This window comes from Anolis carolinensis, chromosome 4 (assembly GCF_035594765.1).
Source record: "Anolis carolinensis isolate JA03-04 chromosome 4, rAnoCar3.1.pri, whole genome shotgun sequence".
Taxonomy (NCBI): Eukaryota; Metazoa; Chordata; class Lepidosauria; order Squamata; family Dactyloidae; genus Anolis; species Anolis carolinensis.
Window position 1 is genome coordinate 196,800,533 of NC_085844.1, and position 23,287 is coordinate 196,823,819.

Consider the following 23,287-nt stretch of genomic DNA (forward strand, 5'->3'; position numbering starts at 1 on the left):
TAGTTGTGAGGAATCTTTATCTGCATAGCTGCCTTGCATAGGGACTGGAGTAATACAAGCCTTAGTAACTATATAAACTTTCCAGAGACTGATTTCATTAAAATAGTTCAGAAAGAAGGCAGAGGTTCATTGTGAGCTGAATTGGAGCGACTGCTTACACCCTATCCATCTTCCTCCCACAGCTGACTAGAAGCACTACAAAGTCTGTGTAAGAGGTCTGAGACATTCTCAGACCTGGGCTGTCTCTCTCTCGCCCCAAGAATGAGGCCAGTCTCTCAGAGAAAAGGATTGTTTACTTCTGGTGGACTTTTCTAAGGGACACTGTAGGGGGTCAAAGGGGAGGGGGTAGCATGGTGACAGATGGAGTGACCAACCATCACCCTGATTGGCTGCCCTTTCTGTCTTGCCTCTGCCCACTCATCACTTCTGCATCATTGTGCATTTTCTACAACCATGATTCTCACTATAAAATTGTCAGTCTCATTGCACCGGTACTACAGCAACACTGAAAGGTTGCCCTTTCAACCGAAGGCAGACAGGCAACAAAGTGGTAGGTACATTTGCAATTTGTTCCAATTTTCCAACTTTCTTGTTGCCCTTAACAAGCTGAGCTCAAGCATTTTCATACTCACTTTAGAGAACTTGTGAGTATAAAAAGCTAGCTGGTTGTTAGGGCTAACACATAATGCCCAAGCTCATCTTGTCATGTATGCCACAGAAGCAGGTTATTATATGGCTGTTGGTTGATTTCATTTCTGAACTATTAGATGGGTGGGATTGGGACTAAGGTTCATAATTCTCAGTTCCATGACTTTTTAGAGGTCTTTGCAAGAGCAGGTTGTATTCAGAAGTGTGATTGGATATACACAGAAAGGGAGAACAAATTCAAAAGAATACCATATGCCTTTAGAAATATGTACATGAATTAATGTGTATGCATGCCAAGTTTTGTTTGTGGTCATGTGCTTTCTGCTTGTTTGCATGTTTCCTTCTATGGGCATCATATAAGTATGCATTGCTACCTGTGTGGATATGTATATGCACACATGTAACAACACTCAAAGGAAGAGATATATAAGTGCATCAGGATGTGCATATTTTGCTCTTTATTTACATATAGACAGGAGGAAAAAGAAAACAGCATCCAATCTGGCTTAAAATCTATAGCCACAGCAAAGCAAAATCACCCATAAAAGATATTAAAAGCCATCAAAGCCATCAGAGAAAACACAGATTTCAACTGGTAACTGAATTGGACTAAAATGACATATGAAATGAATAAGAACAGAGGCCTAGCTGGACCAGTATTCTGCTGTCATGATGTTCAATTTGATACTTATGAAGAGCACACAGGCAACACAGGAGTGGAACATTCTTGTTTGTGTCTCTTAATAGATGATATGTAGAAGCAGAGCACTTCTGGTTATAAGCAGACATAATGGTCAATAGCTACCGATAGCTTTATCCTCCAACAATCATATGATCTCATCAGGCTTACCTGTGGAAGCGTCATACAACACTTCCACTCCAGCTAAAGGATGGATGGGCATGCTGCTCATCACATGATGTGATGGAACTCCCAGAGGAGGCCCCTCCCCAACTGGAGTGGAAGTGTCATATCACGCTTCCCTCGCAACATGGGAGGCTTCTGATGTTGTGCTGGTTCTGCTTCTGAGCCATTCAAACAATGCTCCACCCATGTGATGGGGAAGTGTCACCATGAGGGAAGCAGTGTGTCAGGCAACAGATTCGCCCTGCTGGCTCTCCATTCAGCAGTGAAGTGGGATGCTTTATCTAGCTAATGTGATAAGGTCCATAGGCAGCTGGTGGCTCCATTACTACTTCCCAGCAGGGTTGCTTGAACAAGGATCCCTTTTGTATATCTCAAAGACTAGGCAGGTTCAGATAACCATTAAAATCAACATTTAAAGTGTGCCTGAAGTAAACTGGAAGACTTATATAATATATATCTTTGTATACTCATGTAGGTGTGTCTGTTTATGGCATTAGACATATGTGCTGCATCTTTATATTATTTGCAAATGTTTCTCCATGTGCTTTAGTATAAACCAATTGTACCGTGTACATAATAATAACTTTTAATAATTATAAATATGTGAACAGATGGAATCAACACTTTGGCAAACACATAACAATCCTAACATGGCAGCTGTCCAAGCATTGCCATCATCTTTCCAGAAATGCAAATCAAATTTAAATTTTATGGCTCAATCTGACTTTACATTGTCCAGAGGCCAAATCATGCATTAGATTCTTACTGATTTTCATACTGTGAAGCTTTTAAGTCTTGCTTTCAGTAGTCAGTTACAGATTCTCACTTATTATTGATTAGATTCCCAGATTATGCTAACAGCTGGGATTATTTAGTTGTATTCTATGGAATCATATATTTGGAAGGGGGTCATATGGCCCATCTAGTCCGATCCCCTGCTATATAGAATGTACAGTTAAAGCACTCAGGACATATGACCATCCATCCTATGTTTAAAGATCTCCATAGCAGGAGAGTCCAGGTTCTTCAGAGACAGTTAATTTTAATAGCTATTACCATTAAAATATTCTTAATGGTTAAGTGGATACATGTGTGCATATGTGTGTACGTATGAATACAGCTAGTGCGCATGTGAAAAAACTGCACCTCCTAACTGCATACTAAAGTAATAGATACTGACTTCCTGGAAAATCTTCACCATTGCAGATTCAGTTTTTGTGTATAATACAGTTCATCAGCATTACTGATAGATGTTGTAGTTCTTTATATCCTGATGTGAAAATTCAACAACGCACTCTAGAACAGTGGTTCTCAATCTGTGGGTCCCCAGATGTTTTTGCCTTCAACTCCCAGACATCCTAAAAGCTGGTAAATTGGTTGGGATTTCTGGGAGTTATAGTTCAAAACACCTGGGAACCCATAGGTTGAGAACCACTGCTCTAGAAAAAGCTGGGTGTTTTATGGAGGCAAAACTCAGCCTGAAGGCTACTGCTTAAGAAGATCTCCATTCTGTATAAATAATGGGATAAACAAATGAGTTTTGGACAAAGATAATTTAACTGAAATGTCCCCTATTTTCAAAAAAGAAAAGAAAAATGCTTTCAAATAACTGAAGGCATCAGACTCACAGGGATCCTGCCACTGCCCTTGATTCTCCAAAGAAAGTAGGGTCAGAAGAAACCGGAGTCTGGGTTTCTTCTGAGCCGAGTTTAGGGTCAACTAGAAACTAAATTCCTGATTTCCCAGAGTAGGGAAATACTGTAAGTATATAGATGACTTGGAGGAGATTCGATTAAACATGATCTACTATGTAATGTTTTAAACTACTACATATAACGTTTTTCTACAATGTTGGGGCTTGTCTTGCTCAAGAGTACAGACCTGAGATGTCATGAAAGCAATAGTGACACTGCCCTACTTAAAAAAAAAAACAAATGTTCTTGGTGTTCTTGGTTTTTAAGACCTGTTCCTAGGGTTACTTGGTATGCTGATTCAGAAAATTGCATTGGATAGACCACATCAGCTCTAGTTTCTTAAATTTGGTTATCTTTGTTTTCTATGGGCAAGCAGATGGCAACTGGAAGATGGCATATGTTCTGTATCTCAAAAACTCAAATTGATGGGAATAAACTGGTGCCATTTTTGGAATCAGCATATTAAATATAGCTATAAACATGGCTAAGATTTGAGACACCAAAATGTGTATTGGCCAGTGTGATCCACAGATTACATAACAGGCATAGTTCACCATCCCTCCAATCATGTCATACACATTTCTCTATGAAAGTCACCAGATTGTGAATTATTTGATCTGTTGTTACCTCATATTTACTTCTGGGAATGCATGGGAGATTTCCTGCCTCACAGACCAAAATAACCCAACTGCATTTGAGGACTATGCACTTGTGTGAAGATGGATGACATTTCCTTCCCTGCCTCAGGTACCTAAAGATCTTCAACTCCTTTGACCTTAACATAACTACAAGTACAGCAGACTCTTCGTATCCACTGGGGTTCTGTTCCAGGACCCCAAGGATTCAAAAACCATGGCTGCTCAAGTTCCATTATATAAACCATTGTAGAAAAATGGCATCCCTTATATAAAATGACAAACTAAAATCTGTGCTGAAGTTGTTGTTTTCTAATATTTTCAAGCCATGGTTGGTTGAATCCATGGATGCAGAACTGGTGGATACAGAGGGCCTACTACCGTATATATTTGTGTATAAGCCATGTTTTCAGCCCTTTTTTAGGGTTGAAAAAGTTCCCCTCAGTTTATATTCGAGTGAAGGTCCTGGCTGGCTTATATTCGGGTTGGCTTTTACTCGAATTTATAAATATTTAGAGTTGGACAGTCTTATCTTATTAAAGTCTTATTATTATCTTAAATTACAGTTTTATGTAAATATTAAAAAACATTTAGCCTCAATTAATGTAATTTTATTGGTATCTATTTTCATTTTCATTTTTGAAATTTACCAGTGGCTGCTGCATTTCCCACCCTTGTCTTATACTCAAATCAATAAATTTTCCCAGTTTTATGGTAAAATTAGGTGCCTCAGCTTATATTTGGATCGGCTTATACTCGAGTATATAGAAATGGGGCAATCCCACCTTCCACCCGGAAATGCTGTCTGGGGAAGATGGAGCAATTCTATGATAAGATAGCATCTCCTGTTCAAGTATATGTTCCCAGCTGCCAGCAAAAGAAAGAAATAACCTTCCACTTTGAGCAATACAAAATTTCAGGGTTCAAGTTATTTGACATTCTGGGTGTGTATGAAAATGTGTGGTAAGACCTAAGCAATAAGCCTTCCCTTATCATCTGTAATTCGCCAGATTGTGAATAATCTAATGGCATTCCCGCTGGTGGTACGCTCCTCAATTCCCTAGTTCTGAAAATGCCTTTTGCTTTGCTATTCCTGAGCCTGAATGTCTTTTGAAGTACAGATAAAGCTGGCTTGGTGAGCAAGAGGTGAAGTTGCTCTGAGCCTCTCTAGCACAGCCAAGCATTCAGGCATGAAAATGACTGAAAGGAGAAAAGGAGTAATAACCCCCTTGGGACTTGAAGCTTCAGCTATTTGTTCTCACTACTGTGAAGTAAAGCCCCCAAGTCTTTTTATGAAGCTTGCAGAGGAGCTTCTTTTGAAACTGCTGCAGGGCAAGGTCAGGACAGCTCTGAAGGCAGTGGAAGGTATAAGGAGTTCATAGAAGCTGCAGTACGAAGACCAGCTGTCAGATTGTCACTGACACATAGATAGAGACATGATAGTGGGAAAGAAGGCTTAATGGGGAAGAAAAGCATACTGGGATTCCTTAGGAGCTGATTGTGCTGTAGACTGTGTTCAACCTTGAGAAAGAGACTTTTTAGTCCTTCTCTTCCAGTAAATAGCAATGTTCAGGCTCTGCAAAATAAGTAATGAATAGATTGCCCTCCAGATATGGTTGGACTACTGCTCTCATCAGTCCTAGCCAACATAATCTGTGGTGAGGGATAGTAGAAGCTGAAAGCCATCAATTTATTGAGGGAGAGATTATCCACTACTGTTTTAAACTCTACAGTTTGAGGCTGAGTGGAAGAGGCACTTTCCTTCTAATACTAAATTATTTCATGGACCAAGGTAGTGGCATTTTTCATGGTGATAGAAAACTATACATACTCATAAAGAAACTCCTTCCCTTCCCATTCTAAATATTTTTGTTATGGTCCTGAATATAAATCTAGAGGTCCATGAAATAGCAAATAAAATGCATGCAAATCCATGTCCTCTTTTTTTGTAGGTAAACCAGTTCTTGCTGTCTGTAAGTGATTACCTAGCAGGGAGATTTCAGTTCATGTGTGAATACTGATAATTTCTCTTCCTTTTTTAAATAGCCATTTTGACCATATTTTGGAAATGAGAAAGAAAGATTAATAGTGATGATGATACATTCAAAACAGATTCTAGCATAGGGACCAATATTTGCCTTGTGCCCTTCTCATATGATGTGCCAGTGCATTCTGGTGTTCCATATGTGGCATGAGTTGTCATTTTTGGCTGATGTGCTACCTAAGAATCTAATCACAAAGGCCCATGGATTCATCACACATCATGGCAAATCCATAGGCTCCCTGCTGAAGGCTTGGAGAAGCCGTCACTCCATACCCCACATTGTGCAACATGGCTTTGCCTTCATCCCAAGGAGGGAAGTGTCACCGATCAGCTTTGCCCCATTGCTTGTAAGACAACATGGGAAGGCTCCTTTCTGAACAGAGCCCAACTGGAAGTACACATGTGTTGTGTAATAGGCTCTGTCCTGAAAGGTAAGAACAAGCTCTGATGAGGTGGTAGGAAACAGGTTGGAATGACTGGATTTTCTGGGATATGGGGAAAGACAAAGTATAATGTATTTAAATTGTTTTTATAGTTTTGTGGTTTCCCATTGACCCCCCCCCCTCAAATAACCATCACTCTCTGGGGACTTTGGGAAGGAATGTTACAAAAGTAGAGTTTGGGAGTTGCGTGTGGCTAAAAGTCCACATTTTCTTCACCTTCAGATTTATACTATACTCATATTTTTTGTTAGATTTTCTAAGAATCTTTCTTACTAGAGACTACTACAAATTAAACAAGGTTGGAAGCATAAAAATTCTCCTGTTTTCACTTATGGATGCAGAGTTAGTATCCAAAAATACCCAGAACTCATGCTACATGATGCTATTATATGATGTTACAAACAAGCTGTTATTCTTTATCATCCCTTCAGGCACAGCATGCAGACTGCAGCCTTGGTGGGTGGAATAATAACTGCTCTGACTTTATCATTGGCTTTACCTACTCTGCCTCAGGAAGATGAAAAAGAGGTGAAGGAGGTGCAGAAGACAATGGACATCACCGTTTATGACAATTTGGACCTTGGCAATTATGACCTCAACCTGGACAACTATGGAGAGGTCATTGATCTTAGCAATTATGAAGAGATCTATGATTATGGGGATCTGGCATCAAAGGTATGCTATTAGTGCTATGTATGTTTGAAGGCACACACAGACACATATGTTGTGAGTAAAATAGTTTTCCAAAGAGTGATCTCATAGATCAGGGGTCCCCAAACTAAGGCCCGGGGGCCGGATGCGGCCCTCCAAGGTCATTTACCTGGCCCCCGCCCTCATTTATAATATAATATTTTATATCAGTTTTAATAATATAATATATTGTATATACATATGATATTGATAATAATATTATCATTTTATACAATATAATACTAATAATAATACCATATAATAATATTATGTTATATATTACATATAATATTACAGTATAGTGGTATAGTTCAATATAGTAATATATAATGCTAATATTGTGCTATGCTAATAATATAATATATCGTATGTACATACAGCTGCTCTGAGTCCCCTTTGGGGTGAGAAGGGTGGGATATAAATGTAGTAAATACATGTAGTAAATGAATAAATAAATAATTTCAGAGTCTGAAATGACTTAAAGGCACACAACAACAACAATCCTAATTAACCTGACTATCTCATTGGCCAGAAACAGGCCCACACTTCCTATTGAAATCCTGATATGTTTATGTTGGTTAAAATTGTTTTGATTTTTAAATATTGTATTGTTCTTTCATTGTTATTGTTGTTGTTTTGCAGTACAAATAAGATATGTGCAGTGTGCATAGGAATTTGTTCGGGTTTTTTTTTTTCAAATGATAATTCAGCCCCTCAACAGTCTGAAGGATTGTGGACCGGCCCTCTGCTTTAAAAGTTTGAGGACCCCTGTCATAGATCTTGGAAAGAATACTAATTTTTAACAATGGATTCTGCTGATACCCATATAAAGAGTTTCCCTAATATATAGTGAGACCATGGTCCTTAGGAATTTCATCATATAAGCATGAATAGCACCAAGGAGAGTTTCTCTTTCAAGGCAAATTGTACCTGAGAAGGGTGTTCGAGTGCAGGGAGCTGTTCATGATGTAGTTCGGAGTGAAGTCAGATAAACAAATGCATTACTACATTTTAAGTTGAAAACCATACCTACATGAAGTATTATAATGCATTATTTATATTACTCTGTTCATTTAATGGTTTGTGCTAATTAAATATATGATTTGATATAGGAGGAATTAATCCTGAAGAACCCTATTCTCCGTATTCGACTTTTAAGTCCTTAGAGCAGGGAAAAGGAACCTATGCCCCACAGTTCAGGGTAAAGAGTTCATTTTGATTAAGGAAGTCACCAGAGGAATGCAGGAATTGCTCCTCAAGCACTGGCCAAGTGTTCTTCTTTCTGTATGGGAATGGCACAAGGGAAATGGCAGTGCCAGTAGCCAGGGATAACTGGCCCTCTGAGGCAGTATTGGTGCTTTCTCCTATGACCCTCAATGTATCCATGGGGCATAGCAAATTCCATGATTTTGGCCCCAAAACCTGTGTTCAACATATTAATGAAGTCAACTTATACAAGAGTAAACAGAGCATATGGTACTGTATCTGTGTTACTACACATCAAGTGCTTTTTGACATAGTCCTTTCCATGTACATATAGCCGTTCCAGTGTCATTAATGGGCATCTATGGTATTGACGAAGGACAATGTATTGTGAGAATCAACGCATTGCTAATACAGCCAGACACCACTTTCAAACTGAGAACAATTCCCACCAGAGTCCTCTGAGATCTTTAGAATGTCTAACAACAGTTTCTTGGCTATTAGCTGGCCTATATGTTGCATTATCCACCTAGGGATATTTGAAATAGTTCTGCACAAAAAAGCATGACTCAGCTATCAAATAGCAAGACTATAAAGCAAGAAAGGTAGAAAAAATCCTGGAATCTGGGGGAATGTATATAAGCTTTTACATTAGTTCACCTGACTGAAAACTGAAAATGTTGGCATTGACTGTGAGCCTAATAACTAAGAAGATCCCTGGCCCTTGCTTTATTTACAGATTGAAGTTGGCACCTTGGCTCCACCCATCAAGAGTATGACAGAGCCTCTGACCACAGCAGCTGTGCTAACAGAAACTCCAGAGAGGAGCTCAGCAACTTCCCCAGTAAACAGATCAAAGGGACCTGGTCTGTCTGGATCCATCACAGATCAGGGTAAGTGAAGTGAAAGAGCCTTTTGCAGCTATGAGAAAAACAAAGACTCCAAATGGTAATGGCAACATTTAATCTCCCTATGAATGTTCAAAATGTGTATACATCTTTCATTGGCTTCTTTCTTTTTTCATCGCCATGCAGGACAGATTCACTAATGGCCTACAACATTCCCTCAATATATCATTCTTAAAAGTAAAGGATATTGGTGCATCTAACCCAGGCCTCTTCCACATAACTAAATAAAATCTCATATTATCTGCTTTGAATTGTAATATATGGCACTGTGGACTAAGATAACCCCAGTTCAAAGCAGATATTGTGGGATTTTCTGCCTTGATATTCTGGGTTATATGACTGTGTGGAAAGGCCTTCATTCTGTAAGTGGTGGATGGAGGCCACTCCCTCTGGTGGTAGGAAGGGAGTGGATAGTGTATCAGGATGAGGTTCCCTGTCCAAATCACTGCTTTTCCACACTGATCCACTGAAGAGCTTGTTTCACATCACGACTGCAGGCTACTTTCTGCTACAGATACTGCTTTTCTCCCCACACCTCCACTACTCTCTGTTCACATGTCCTGCTTCTTTCCTGTTGGGCTCAGCTTTCCCAGAAAAATACTGCTTCCTGCCAGTGCAAGGTGATTGTAGAGCTGGAGGCTCCACTATTCAGGCACTGCTGCATTGTTTTCCCTTTGATTAATTGTCACCTTGTCGTGGTGAAGGGCCTTATGTGTTTCAGTGAACCTGCAGGCAAAACCATTGGAGTCATATGATCCCAGGGACAAGGCTACAGGAGAGGAACTAGACCAAGCACAATATGAAGTCCTCAATGTCAGAGCAGGCAGATGATAACACTGTACATGTTACAATGGCTGTGTAGGTGGAAGAAGGCCACTGGTCATCGGGTTAATCATACCAGTGGATGTACACCTCATTCTGTGAAGACTGTGTGTTGATTGGTTGCGCACTAATTTCCACACATAAATCAAATTCATGTACAGGCGTCTTCTAATAAAACAAAACCAAGAAAAAGTCCCATGGTGATCAGCAAGTGGCAACAGGCAGGACTGTGAAATCTGGAAGCTCCTAGACACAGACTAGCACATGGGTGATGCATATGGATTCAGTCATTCTACCTCAAAGTCTGAGTTGAGTAGTTCAGCAGCTGTATCCACAACTGAGCAGCCCTTTCTAGGAGCCACTCTACCCACCCCACATGGCTCCCCATGTGGGCTAGAAAAGGTGTCCTATATATAGTCGGCTTCTCTTATCCCTGACTGGACTGCCGCATCCAGAGGGGTCACCACCTTGTGGCCAAAAAAGAAAAATGAACTTTGGAACATGCAACATATGGACATTGTTGGGGATATATCTCTTATTTCTTGGTGGTGAATAAGTGGGGAGATCAGGTGGTCATCCAGCCTTTACCAAATACCATCCAGGGAAAGATAATCCTACCACTTCCCAAGGTTTCCAAGTGATTTTGTTCATATGCAAAAGAAGACTATACTGTACCAAAGTAGAATTGTACCAATACCTTCTGTTTGAGGGACTAGTGCAGTCCACAATGAGCCCCGGGGCCCTTCCATACAGCCATATAACCCAGAATATCAAAACAGATGATCCACAATATCTGCTTTGAAATGGAATATCCAAGTCCACACTGCCATATAATCCAGTTCAATGTGAATTTTATACAGCTGTGTGGAAGGGGCCCTAGAAGGCCATGGATCACTGGAAATTGCCTTCCTCTGCCATACACAGTGGAAAGATGCACATGGTATGGGATAACCAAACCAGCACTCAATATATGAGGCTGATATGCTGGGGTTAATGCATTGTTTTGGTTTTCTCTTTAGTGCCACTTATTGGAAGTACTGCTGTTGGCACAGGTTTTGATATCTTCCCTCATACACTCTTAGACTTAATCAAGTGAAGGCAGTCAGCCCATTATGGGCAGTAGCTGCTGCTTTTCCTTTCACAAAAGTTCTAGTTCCAGATGGGAAATTCTAGCTGGAATTAGATCTGGGAAACTGTAGTATAGAAGTAACCTTCCTAGATCATGATGGAGGGACTGATGAACTTGGAGACTTATCAGCAGCAACCTTGTAATGGACTGGAAATTGTTGTCCTAGCTTTCTGCAGAACAACCACTACAGCTTAGGCAAATCCATAAATGTGTGTGTGTGTGTGTGTGTGTGTGTGTGTGTGTTTGTGGTAGTCTTAGATAAAATGTGGGATGTAAATAAAGTGATTGTATAAACTGATTTCATTAAATGCATTTATTCATCTTCTCCTGGCCCACCAGGACCAATGAGATAATGTCCAATCAATTAAAACCCTTCTTAAACAGTAAATGAATAACAAACAATTTTGAAATAAGTTAGAGCAGACCTGATGACAAGAACCAAAATTTAAGCAAAATAGCAAGTCTTCACTGGTCCCTAGAAATGAGGGAAGGATGGAGCCAGCCTGACCTCCTTTGACAGGGAATTCCACAGTTCTGCAGATGATACCGAGAAAGCCTTGTAACACATAAACAGCTAAATAACCTCAAAAGACTGGTAGATGTGTGTGATCTGCATCTGCTTTCTTAGGTGAACAATTTCATTGATTTGGTTTCTACACTGACTGTCTCTAAAAAGGGACTCAAAGACGCTTATAAAACATATTAAAATTAACAGCTAAAATAGTATGGAAAACAAAAGTTAAAAACACATTAAACTATCAATCCAATTACAACAAAAAAAATTCAACCCTTTTGTATGACCTCTATTTTAATGTTAGAAAAGAGAGTACATAGGGAGCAAGTTAAATTTTCCTTGGAATGGAGTGCCATCATCATCATCATCATCATCATCATTATCATCATCGTCGTCGTTGTCGTCGTCGTCGTCGTCATCGTCACCACCACCATCATGACAGCAGCAGCCCAGGAGCAGCCCTGAATAAGACTCTGCCTAGTGTTATCATCAAATGAGCATAAAAGGATGGTAGGACAAAAACCTTCCCACAAAGACTGTCATACTCAGACAGGTCCATATGGAGAGATACGGGCTTATAAGCACAGTCAGAATCCACTCACGTACACCCCTGCAGTCAGCCTGTAGTCATCTTTTCCTGTTGCTGTTGTATAATTAGGGAGAAAACAGCCGTTGCTATTTAACGCTTCTCCAGTTAAGTTAATGGATCTCAGCCTTTGTGTAAAAATGTCTGGGCTTCTCCTTTGATATATAAGAGGAACTTGTGAGAAAAGCTGCTTGGGAGTTAAAAAAAAAAAAGAACGCCAGCAAAGCAACAACATTTTAATGAGCAGAGATGCAGCAACAATCGGACAGAGTAGCAATTAGATTAGAAACAATTAAAATCCTGTAGTGAGGGATAAATATCTTTATTCGTTTTCTGTCACTCCAAACTGAGACAAATTAAGTAGTTGGATGAACGAAATTGTTGCCTTTCTGCTTTGAACTCCTCCACAAATATATTTGAAGTCTAGTTAGTTCTTTGAACAGAGGGTGCTTTAAAAAAATAACCCAAGCATTTTTAATTGGTGTCTGGAATCTTGTCATGTTGCCACCATCACATTGAGTCTACAATGAATGGTTGGCTGCAGACATAGCAGCAATGGCTTCTCAGTGCAAATATAAATCTATTTCCATCCATTTTGTTTCTCTAAATATGAGAAGCCAAACAAATCCCTGGGTGAGTCAGTGTGGTGTAATGGATTGATCATTGGACTATGACTCTGGAGACCAGGGTTCAAATCTCTGCTCAACTATGGAAACCCCCTGGGTGACCTTGGGCAAGTTATACACTCACAACTTCAGGGGAAGGCAAAGGCAAACCCTCTCTAAAAATCTTGCCAAGAAAACCCTGGAATAGGTTCACCTTAAGGTCACCATAAAATGGAAATGATTTGAAAGCACACAACAGCACAACAATGACAACAAACAACTCCTGAAGTGATTTCATATGCTTATTAGGCATTGCCTTCCTCTAAATTGAACTTTGCTGAAGTGGACTTATTTTTAAATAGCTCTTTGAATCATCTCTTAATTGGAATTGATTCATTTTTCTTTTTATCATTTCAAGCTAGAATCCTACACACCAATTTATATATAGTTTGGTGAGATACTAAAACTCTCTGGCTGAGAAATCAAAATATTCCTCTCTAAACTGCAAATCCCAGGTGGAAGTATGCCAATTAAAGTGAAACTATGGTGCTATAAGTATGTAGTGTGAATGAGCCCCAGGATATGAAGATTCCAGTCAGCTAAAAATGGGAATGCACAAAGGGGGCTCAAAACACCCAATGAAGGGAATCCTTCTCAAGCCCTTTTTCTTGCCTCACTCTCCCATCCCTCTGTATTCAAGTAGATCAGCCTCCCCATGTCATATGATGAGTAGGCATGGTATAGTCAAGAATGAGTTCTGGAAGGATATAGCCTTTCATATCCTCAGCTGTTATCCCCCCTGCATCCTACCTCCCTACTCCAATGGGACATCATAGAAAATTGCATAGTTTTCAAAGATATTTAGTTGTGGGAATAAATAATGTAACACAGCACATCCATCACTAAAAGTCAGCTAAGATAGTCATAGGAAAGGTTCCACTACTTTAAAAATGACATAATTGTGATTTTATAAGAAGCTGTATACAATCTGAGCACCAGAAAAGAACTGTTGAGACTACTTAAAGGGGGTCATCATGCTCCCCTAGTAACTTGTAATTTTTGGGACATACTGTATATAAAATTATTACTAACTCATCTGTTGCATCTACCAGGCACTGGGTGACTGTGTCTTTCTTGCTATCAGGTCTTCCCACCTGCTTGATCTGTGTGTGCATCAGCACCTCTGTGTACTGTGATGACACCGATCTAGAACACATCCCACCTTTGCCCCTGGAGACCACATATTTCTATGCCCGCTTCAATCACATCAGCAAGATTGAGGCCTCTGACTTCACTGGACTTGGTATGTTCTTCTTCTTAAGACTTCAGAACACAATTCTTAGAAGTTTGCAGCCTGATTTTCTCCTCATCTGATCTGCTACACACAGTCTCCTGCTCACCATCCTCCCACCCCCAACGCATTTTGGAATTGAATTCAGTGGGAAATCACTGGGCATTGGGCATCCATTTGTCTCACTCTGGAGTTTCTTTTCACAGCGGAGCCCATATGTCATAAATTGATTTTTTTTAAAAACTGGAAGCACATGAGGTCCCTGGAGTATATCCAGTGTATGCCTAAATTTGGATCAAGTCCATGACCAAATTAAGCACTGTTCTTGTGACTACTAGGAACATCATAGCAGAGGGGGAAAGGCCCAACTTTTGGCATGCCACAGCAAATTCTGCAGCAAGTTCATTGACAGGTCAAACACTGAATCCAGCACATGGTGATAGATGAACAAACAGCTGGCATACCATGGGCTGGAGTCCAACTGTTTATTTCTATGGCTATTAAATACTAAATGACTGTGTGTGAATAGCTTCTCAGTGTGCTAGACAATATAATCGGAATGTATGAAGAATCTGGCACATGGAGAGCAGGGCGTAATTGCATTCCCATCAGAGCTTGGGAAAGTTGCCTGGAATGCTCAGTGATGATCTAGATTACATAATGTTATGTATACTTAGCTATGTAGCGTAGACACAAAGAAATAATGTTAGTGAATTGCAAAGACTAATAATAAGGCACTGTCAAGATTAGGATGATGTGCATCAGTAGAGCCTAATGCACACTTGCAGTCCCAAGCTGGTGTTCCAACGGACATGGGCCCCATTGTACATTGGTTCAGTTTAGCATTGGCCTACATAGTAACATCACAGCAAACTCCATGCTCAAGATGGATGTTGAAAAACTGCACAGTTCTATTTCTAGTAGGTCTGTGACTGAATTCCAGCTGTTACTTGCTTGACTAAAACTCCCAGGATTGCTTAACCAGCTGGCTTTGGGATTCTGGAATATGTAGTTCAAGAAAGAAACATTTTATCTGTTTACAATGTATTTTATTTGGAACTTAATTTACTGTGTAGCCCCATAAAAATTATAAAAATACATAGTTCGATGTGATAACTCTAGGTTGTAATATAAAACTAGTCATGTAGTGAAGCACTTGTACATAGACATGTTCACTGTATGTCTGCACTCAGTCTAGATGCAACCAAGAGGCATAGGAAAAATCTTATCTGATTCTGTGAATAGACCCTTGAATCACTAAAGTGAACCCCCCCCCCCAATATCTCTGTCTCTTTTGTGCATCATGAAATTAATTTGCCATCTATGCTATGTTGATCTTCATTGTTACCCTGATATTGGAAACATTACTTTTTGAATTACAGATTCCAAATTCTCAAAGCTATAATCCAAAAATAATTTTCCCAAGCTGTTTAATGTACTGATCACACCTGTGCAGAAAATAAAAGAGACTGCAATTTGGTGGATGACATATGCATGCATTATGCTTATCTTTGTCCTTTTAAAAACACTGAAAAACAGGTATTCAATGCCATAATCACACAACAATCCATGCACATGCTACTGACCTTTATGGTACCCATGTGCACTCTCCACCCATAAACACACAAACATACACAGAGTCACTTAGCAGCTGGGGAAGGTGAGACAACAGCAGCATTCGTTTCTGCATTCAGATGCATGCACACACACACATCCTCCCAGATCTATAGAGGATTCTTATATGTCACATAATGTTTCCATATATTCAAGATGTCATGTGAAAAACCCTTTGCATGTCTGATCAAAACAATATTTTGAAAAATCCTACTTGAATGTTTTTGGATGTGGAAATCAATTTTGACCTGTTTCTGACAAACACATTCACATTTGAAAGCTCATAATATGCCATCCTCAGCCATTTGGGAAACCTCAAAGGCAGTATGTTTTTCACCTTTGAAGAATCTGCACCAATCCCAAAATAAGGGGCTGTCATTTGATTGGGATATAATGTGGTTTAATACTAGGGGAAACTGGTAGAAGAAACATTTTATTTTCACCAAGCCTGCCATTGGGCTGTAGACATTTCAGGCAGAGAGTCAAAACCAGAGATGTTCTAAAACATCAGTTAGAATAGCTAATACAACTAAAATGCATCAAAAGGTGGAAATAATCCTATTTTGTAGTGAATTTTCTCTAGAGTGCTGGACCCTAGAGACCTCTGCTTCTAGCCAGATCTCCCAAATAGTATGAAATGAATATATTCTGCAACCCTGAATGTATTTATTTTGATTAGCAAACATTGATTCACTGGCATATTTTCCTAACTATTTCCTTCTTCTTCAAAAGAATAACTATGTTCTCCAGTTAAGAACAGACAAATCTGCCAGTTTCAATTTTTTCCGAATTCATACTTTTTAAAAAGTTATTTTTTTCTCTTCCTGCTGTGAGAAAGTGTTTGAAAACTATGCAGTTTTTCAAAAACTATGCATAATTCAGGACATTTTATATGTAGACATCTTGTTTTCTGGCCAGAAAATGTGTTTTCAAGACTTCTGCCTGCAAACCAAGATTTCTGTACTCAAATTCCCCAATGTGGGGTTTGTCATGCAAAAAAGGACCAACACTTAGAAATCCCCTTTCAACCATTGGTTGAATATTTTGGAATATTTTTCTTTCTCTGATATTTTAACTGACAGTAGAGAACCTCTCTTAAACCAGCAAAGCTTCTCAATAATTATGTATGTTACCAAAGATCAACAGAAGGGGCCAAACGAAAATGAGGAAGGTTATGATACTTCTAGTTGTACATACGTTCAGTCGCTTCTGACTCTTCATGACTTTATGGACCAGCCCACATTAGAGCTCCCTTTTGGCCATGGCCTTCCCCAGCTCCTTCAAGGTCAAGCCAGTCACTTCAAGGATACCATCCATTCATCCATCTTGCCCTTGTTCGGCCCTTCTTCCTTTCTCCTTCCATTTTCCCCAGCATCATTATCCTCTCCAGGTTTTCCTGTCTTCTCATTATGTGGCCAAAGTACTTCATCTTTGCCTATAATATCCTTCCCCCCAGTGAGCAGTCAGGCATTATTTCCTGGAGTATGGACTGGTTTGATCTTCTTGTGATCCAAGACACTCTCAACCCTGATTTTACAAAGATTGCATCCCATTATGTACCCAAGGCAATAGTGTTGAAGTGGGCAAATTGAACAGTATCTTCTTCTGCTCTCTTTCAAAGGTAGTGTTGTCTGATTTAAAACAGTTAATGCATGACTTATAAACAGAAATAATACACATTTACTAATTTCCAAGTGGTTCTGGAAAACATGTGTGTGATTGCATCTCAAAATTCTTTTCCTAGCAAAACTGAAACGAATTGACTTAACAAGCAACTTTATTTCCTCGGTGGATGAAGATTCTTTCCGCCTGCTGCCCTCCTTGCAAGAGCTTGTCCTCCCAGAAAACAAATTGACTTCCTTGCCTGAGTTGCCCAAAACCCTTGTACAACTGGATGCCCGGTTTAACATGATACAGAGTTCAGGCATTCAACCTGAAGCCTTCAAGGTGAACATCCCTCTTTTAAAACTATCTAGAGCAGAGCTTTCCAAACTGTGTATTGCAACACCTTAGTGTATCGCTGTAGTGTGTAGGTGTAACAAGAAACCTTTGAGTCCATGCAAAATAAGCAATACATCATATATATTTAAGAATATAGAAATGAAAGGTTTTCATGAGATACAGTATGTTGTGTCACTATACAATTTATTATTAGAATTTACGCATGTGTCCGTATCTCTTATAAATTATTGGTTTAAACTCTGATTGACAGTAAAATGGAACTATTGTGTTGCGAAAGGATGCAAGTCTAAAAAGTGTATCAATAACATAAAATGTTTGAAAAGCTCTGATCTAGAGATTAAGATCCATCACTCTGTTTGGCTGCTTCATTATTACTGTGTAATGTATGTATGTCAAGACCAAGTGTTGTAATAGTGATTTCACTGATGATGATGATGATGATGATGATGATGATGATGATGATGATGATGAATGTTTCTTCCAGTTCAGAATTTAAGATAGCTTACAACAGATTAAAAAAATCATATAGTAAGACCTCCAAATTCATGGGGAATACATTCCTGGCCAGACCACAATTATGTGAAACCATGGAAACAACTGAATGACATTAAACTACCTAGAGATATCCTATCTAGGAATTACTGAGGTCCTCCAATGCAATTATTATTATTTATTTATTTATTTATTTATTTATTTATATCCCACCTTTTCTCCTGTGGGTGGGATTTAAAGCAGCATACAACATATAAAATTCATACAAATACATCCAACCACAATACATAATCAGTTAAAACATCATATCCTGATATAAAAACCCAATTAACATATCAAATAAAACAATTGAAAAACTTACAGCAAGCACCGTTTAAAGATATCCATAACCTCCAGTTATTGAAGTTATTTGTCAAGTATTATCAAAATATTTTATAGTAAATTCCATGGGACATAATAATAATAATAATAATAATAATAATAATTTTATTTTTACCCACCTCTCCTCATGGCTCAAGGCAGGTAACAACATTGCTAAAACACATAATCAAAACACATAATCATTTAAAAATACTCCGTAAAATACACATATTTAAAACATATTTCCATGAAATACATATTAAAATACACAAAACAAAAGATAGGCATAGAGTAGAAGTTTAAAATTTGTCATTGAAATTGTCTGGGTAGGTCTGCAGAAGAGATAGGTATTCACTTGTGTTTTCTGTCAGAACTCTACCAGTAGTAGGTTGTTTCACAGTCTTGGGGCAACCGATGAAAAGGTCTTCTGGGTGGTGGTTGCCAGTCAGGTTCTGCCTGGTTGGAGCAGATGCCTCCCAGAAGACCAAAGTGTGTGGGGTGGATTGTATAGGAGAGGGCGATCCTGTATGTTCACTCCTGGATATAACCGAAACCAATCTGGCTGCTGTATTTTGAACCAACCTTTTAACAAAACTACTATTTAAACTTTTCATACTATATTGTTGAGTCACTACAACCCATAGCCTCATTTGTTTGAGAGTTATCATTTTTAAGCTTTCACAAAAAATCATTTGGGGTTTTTAAAAACTTTTTTTTACCTTTGCTATAGAAAAATTAACCATGAGAAACGGAATTAGTCATTTGAAATTTACCGAGAATGAAATTGCTCACTGGTAATGATGAAGACTCTCAACAGCTTCTCTTGTGGTACCTGTTTTGACTAGATTTCATCATGCTAGGCAGAATCAAGCCAAATTCCTTTGAAACATTAATGGTTGCATTAAAGATTTAAGGAAGCCTGACTTGAAAGTGAAAGAAAGTAAAGCACTGGCTTTTCCTTCTGTTTTCAGGATTTGAAAAGGTTGCAGTTTCTTCATCTGTCTGATAATAAATTGGAATATATTCCAGTGCCCCTGCCTGAAGGACTGAGGTCTTTGCATCTACAGGTGAGTGATATTGTGATATTGACCCTTAAATATAGAAACTGTACACCCTCAGGTAAAAGATGGATTCATAAAATAGCCCTTTTCATCCCTTTCCTTTTGGAGTATTATTAAAGAGAAGAAATGGATCTGTTAGATAAGGTGAGGTATAATGGTGGTTGGTGTCAATTCTTGCATTTGTACTTAGTTAGGATTTGCTCCTATTCCACAAAGCTGCTTTGAGTATCCTTTGGGAGAGATAAAGCGGGTTATAAATATAATAAATAATAATAATAATAATAATAATAATAATAATAATAATAATAATTTTCTATACTCTGTTTCCAAATTTTAGGTCTATTCTCTCTGCAACAGTCTTGCACTAGCACTTGACAAATTACCCATAAGAACTGCAACTCCCAGATTTCCCTATCTAGCATGACTTTGATGCTGAGAGTTGAACATATTTGGTGCAAACATTTAGGACCTTAGATATCTCTTATGGACTGCTCCTGGAAAGTCCAATGTGGATTCATCTCCTTAAAGCAGAAAAGCCACCAGCTACCTATGAGCCTGGAGAAATTAAAAGCCCAAACAATGTTCTTCTACCCTACATCAATTGATCAGACATGGATGGAAGTTCCCTTTAGTTAGCCTTCCAAGCTCACACCAAGGTTTTCAGACTTGACTCCTTGGCCAATGGTAGTGCATTCAGAAAAAAAAAAACAGAGTAAAGAGACACCTTCTGCATCCTCTTAGCCCAACTTCAAGTTGTGAATCAACAAGCCAGACTCAAACATCTGTTGAAATATTCTGCTTTAACTCTGCTTAATCCTCAACTTTGAAGCTGCCTATTGTCTGAAAATGGAGGTGCAGAAGAGATTGCCAGAAGTTGCCAGTCTTGGTGGTTGTTCCAACACTGGAGGGACTGCTATTAAAAGCTTATCTTTTTTTTGGGAAACATGAGGTGGCAAGCTAGCACCAAAGTCTCATCATTCTATAATGCTTCTATCGAACTTTGCATATGGCTTTTCTTTGGAATGAAAGGTGTGAGAAGGGTAGATGAATTTGCCATCATCATCATATAGGAGATTGACATGTAAAGGAACAAAGTTTAAGGAACAAAGGGAGTGCATAAGTGTTTCTCTGCTCCCTAAATCAAAGCTCAAAGATCAAATTTTCTCCTACTGTACTTTCTACATGCTATACCAGACCCCAAAATGCTTAAAAAGAGAGAGAAATTCAAGTGCCCAGTGCTCTCTCTTTTTAAACTGTGAGCTGGGATGAAGGTAGTCTGTAAAATCTTACATTCCCAATACAAAAACCACTGATTAAGAAGCATCTAGGAAAATGTGTATGTGTGTGTGGATAATTGTACACATTAAAATCTGCCTAGGTAGTGCATCAAGAATTGAAAAACCATAGAGACCCCACTCCTGGCCATGGTACTGCATGTATCCCAATGGGTGCACTTTGCTCAATCCTCTTCATGAGCCTCTCTCCCATTGCCAAACCCACCATCATTAATACAAGAAATACAGCCCTTCTGAGGGGAAAAATACTTAATGAAAGAGGATATAGGAGGGAACAGCTTCTGCAATCTTGATGTACAGTCACTTGACTCATTCAATCTTTTCCACCCATTGGTTTGTACATACCTGAAGCAGATTTAGCTGTGAATGTTAGGTCTAAGCATTGTCATGCTTGCTTTTTTCCTTTGGGAATTATCTTCTCCCCTTTTGTTTCCTTGCCTAGAACAACCATATCCAGACTCTGCATGAAGACACATTCTGTGATGGCCAAGACCACAGCCATATCCGCAGAGCCCTAGAGGACATCCGTTTGGATGGCAATCCCATCAACCTGAGCCTCTACCCCAATGCTTATTTCTGTCTGCCTCGCCTGCCTACAGGCCGCTTCTATTGAAGTAAGGCCAGGGCAGGAAGCATAGCGGATAGATTGCAACCAAAGCCACAGGATGAGACACTGACATTCATTTCCCAGCCAGGCAGATTTTGATGTTGCTGAATTAATTTTTGAGCCCTTTCTCTTTCCTCCCTTTCCCACCTTAGCCTCCTTTATGTAGGAATATCTAGGACTAGAATGCATAAACACCACCAGTCCTTCTTGGAACAAAAATGGACAAATATAAAGGTAGTGTTAATTAAATAAAATGTCAGATGGAAGCATTCACTCTATGATTATTATTTTTCAAAATCCTAATGTGTCTATCAAGACACATTATTTGCTACACATTAATAAAGGTTCCTTGCACTGGATCTATCCTTACTACAAGATGAATACCCCTTATCCAGAATTCCAAAATCTGTAATACTTCAAAATCACCTACATGTGTGGGTTGAGATAGTGACCCCTTTGTTTCCTGATGATTTGGTATACCTAAACTTGGCTTCATGCACAACATTATTTATAATATTCTATACAATTGCATCCAAGCTACATGTATAAGTTGTCTATAAAACATAATTGCATGCTCAGAGTGGGGGCCCATTTTGGAAATACCCAATTTTGTTATATGCCTAAATACAGATAGTTCAAAACCTGGGGGCGGGTGATCCAAAATCCAAAACATTTCTGATACCAAACATTCCAGATAAGGAATAATCAACCTGTTGTTCCTTCTATACAACGATGGTTCACTGCAGATACATCTCCATGTCCTAATATTTGTCCACTTCATTCTACAATACCGCAAATTATGTATCTGCTGCTGCTACTACTTCTAACATCACAGCTTTGTAGTGATTCTGTCCTGCCATTGAAGACTTTTTTGGATTACTCTTTGTTTGGTTTCTCTGTGGCCTTCTTTCATAGGTTCACTGGAATGTATAAGCCCACTCACTATGACAAGGTGATGATCTGGTGAGGATGATAATATGGTGCATGTTACAATGGCTGTGAAATCAGACAAATCTGCAACAGATAAAAGACCACCAATTGTTGTGGTATCCATGCCATTAGATAAGAACCTTTTTTTGTGAAGATTATGTGTTGGTTGCTGTATATAAATCAAATGTATATACAGGCATCTTCCAAGATAAAAACTAACAATGTGGATTCAGAATAGGTCTTCATAGTCATTTACAGATCCACCAACAAGACTCTACCTCTAGAAGACAATCATACTCGACAGCAAGTGATTGCCCATAATAGTGGTTCTGTCTAGTTCCTGACCTTTTGCCCTCTTTATTCCCACCTACAAGTTCCGTTGTGCAATAACAACAATGCACACCAAGGTTTGCTGTGTAGGGGATAGCTGGAGCTTTTCCAAGACCAAATATGTATAGGACTGGAACTAGGAAAAATACTTTTAATAAGACATTAGTTATCATCATAGTTCTAAACCCTTTTGCTCACCATAATGGGGTAACATCATGTATAAGTACATTTTTAAAGTAACTAATGATTGTGTATATCTTTTTTAAGGACATTGCAGAGGGGCTGTCTGGCACACTTGCCTAAAGCCTGCTTCAATAGGCAGAGGAGTACTTTCTTGGCTATTTAATGGCTGGGGAAAGGTTCAAAGAGCCATTTAGTGTCTCAGGGAAACTGAAGGATACCTAGATAATATCCAACTGCAGCCAAGAAGAAACAGTATCCAGAGACATGGGAGGGCGACCATTGCTGTTTTGTGCAGGCTGCACATGGGCAACTAAATGCTGCCCAAGTGCCTCGTACTATTAAATTGTCAGTGTGTGTGTGAACATGTATGGAAACC

At 39.0% G+C, this 23,287-nt stretch overlaps 1 protein-coding gene across 2 annotated transcripts; it reads left to right on the plus strand.

The window, feature by feature from the left end:
* Window positions 1-343: 343 nt before the first annotated feature.
* Window positions 344-21,734, plus strand: optc (opticin). Of its 2 annotated transcripts, none has more exons than XM_003220371.4 (7): window positions 344-550; window positions 6,761-7,004; window positions 8,962-9,115; window positions 13,931-14,089; window positions 17,436-17,638; window positions 19,477-19,572; window positions 21,304-21,734. In XM_003220371.4, exons 2-7 carry the CDS (start codon window positions 6,768-6,770, stop codon window positions 21,472-21,474), a joined length of 1,020 nt encoding a protein of 339 aa, XP_003220419.2. In that variant the 5' UTR covers window positions 344-550; window positions 6,761-6,767; the 3' UTR covers window positions 21,475-21,734. The 2 variants fall into 2 exon arrangements, with proteins under 2 accessions (XP_003220419.2, XP_062834578.1); XM_062978508.1 differs by lacking the exon at window positions 344-550 and adding an exon at window positions 3,855-3,954.
* Window positions 21,735-23,287: the final 1,553 nt, after the last annotated feature.

Bases quoted from the DNA above. Each gene is read 5' to 3' on its own strand.
- optc (XM_003220371.4), top strand. From the start codon at position 6,768: ATGCAGACTGCAGCCTTGGTGGGTGGAATAATAACTGCTCTGACTTTA. The intron at 14,090-17,435 runs GTATGTTCTTCT...TTCTTTTCCTAG, and splicing joins CTCTGACTTCACTGGACTTG to CAAAACTGAAACGAATTGAC. The intron at 17,639-19,476 runs GTGAACATCCCT...TTCTGTTTTCAG, and splicing joins TTCAACCTGAAGCCTTCAAG to GATTTGAAAAGGTTGCAGTT.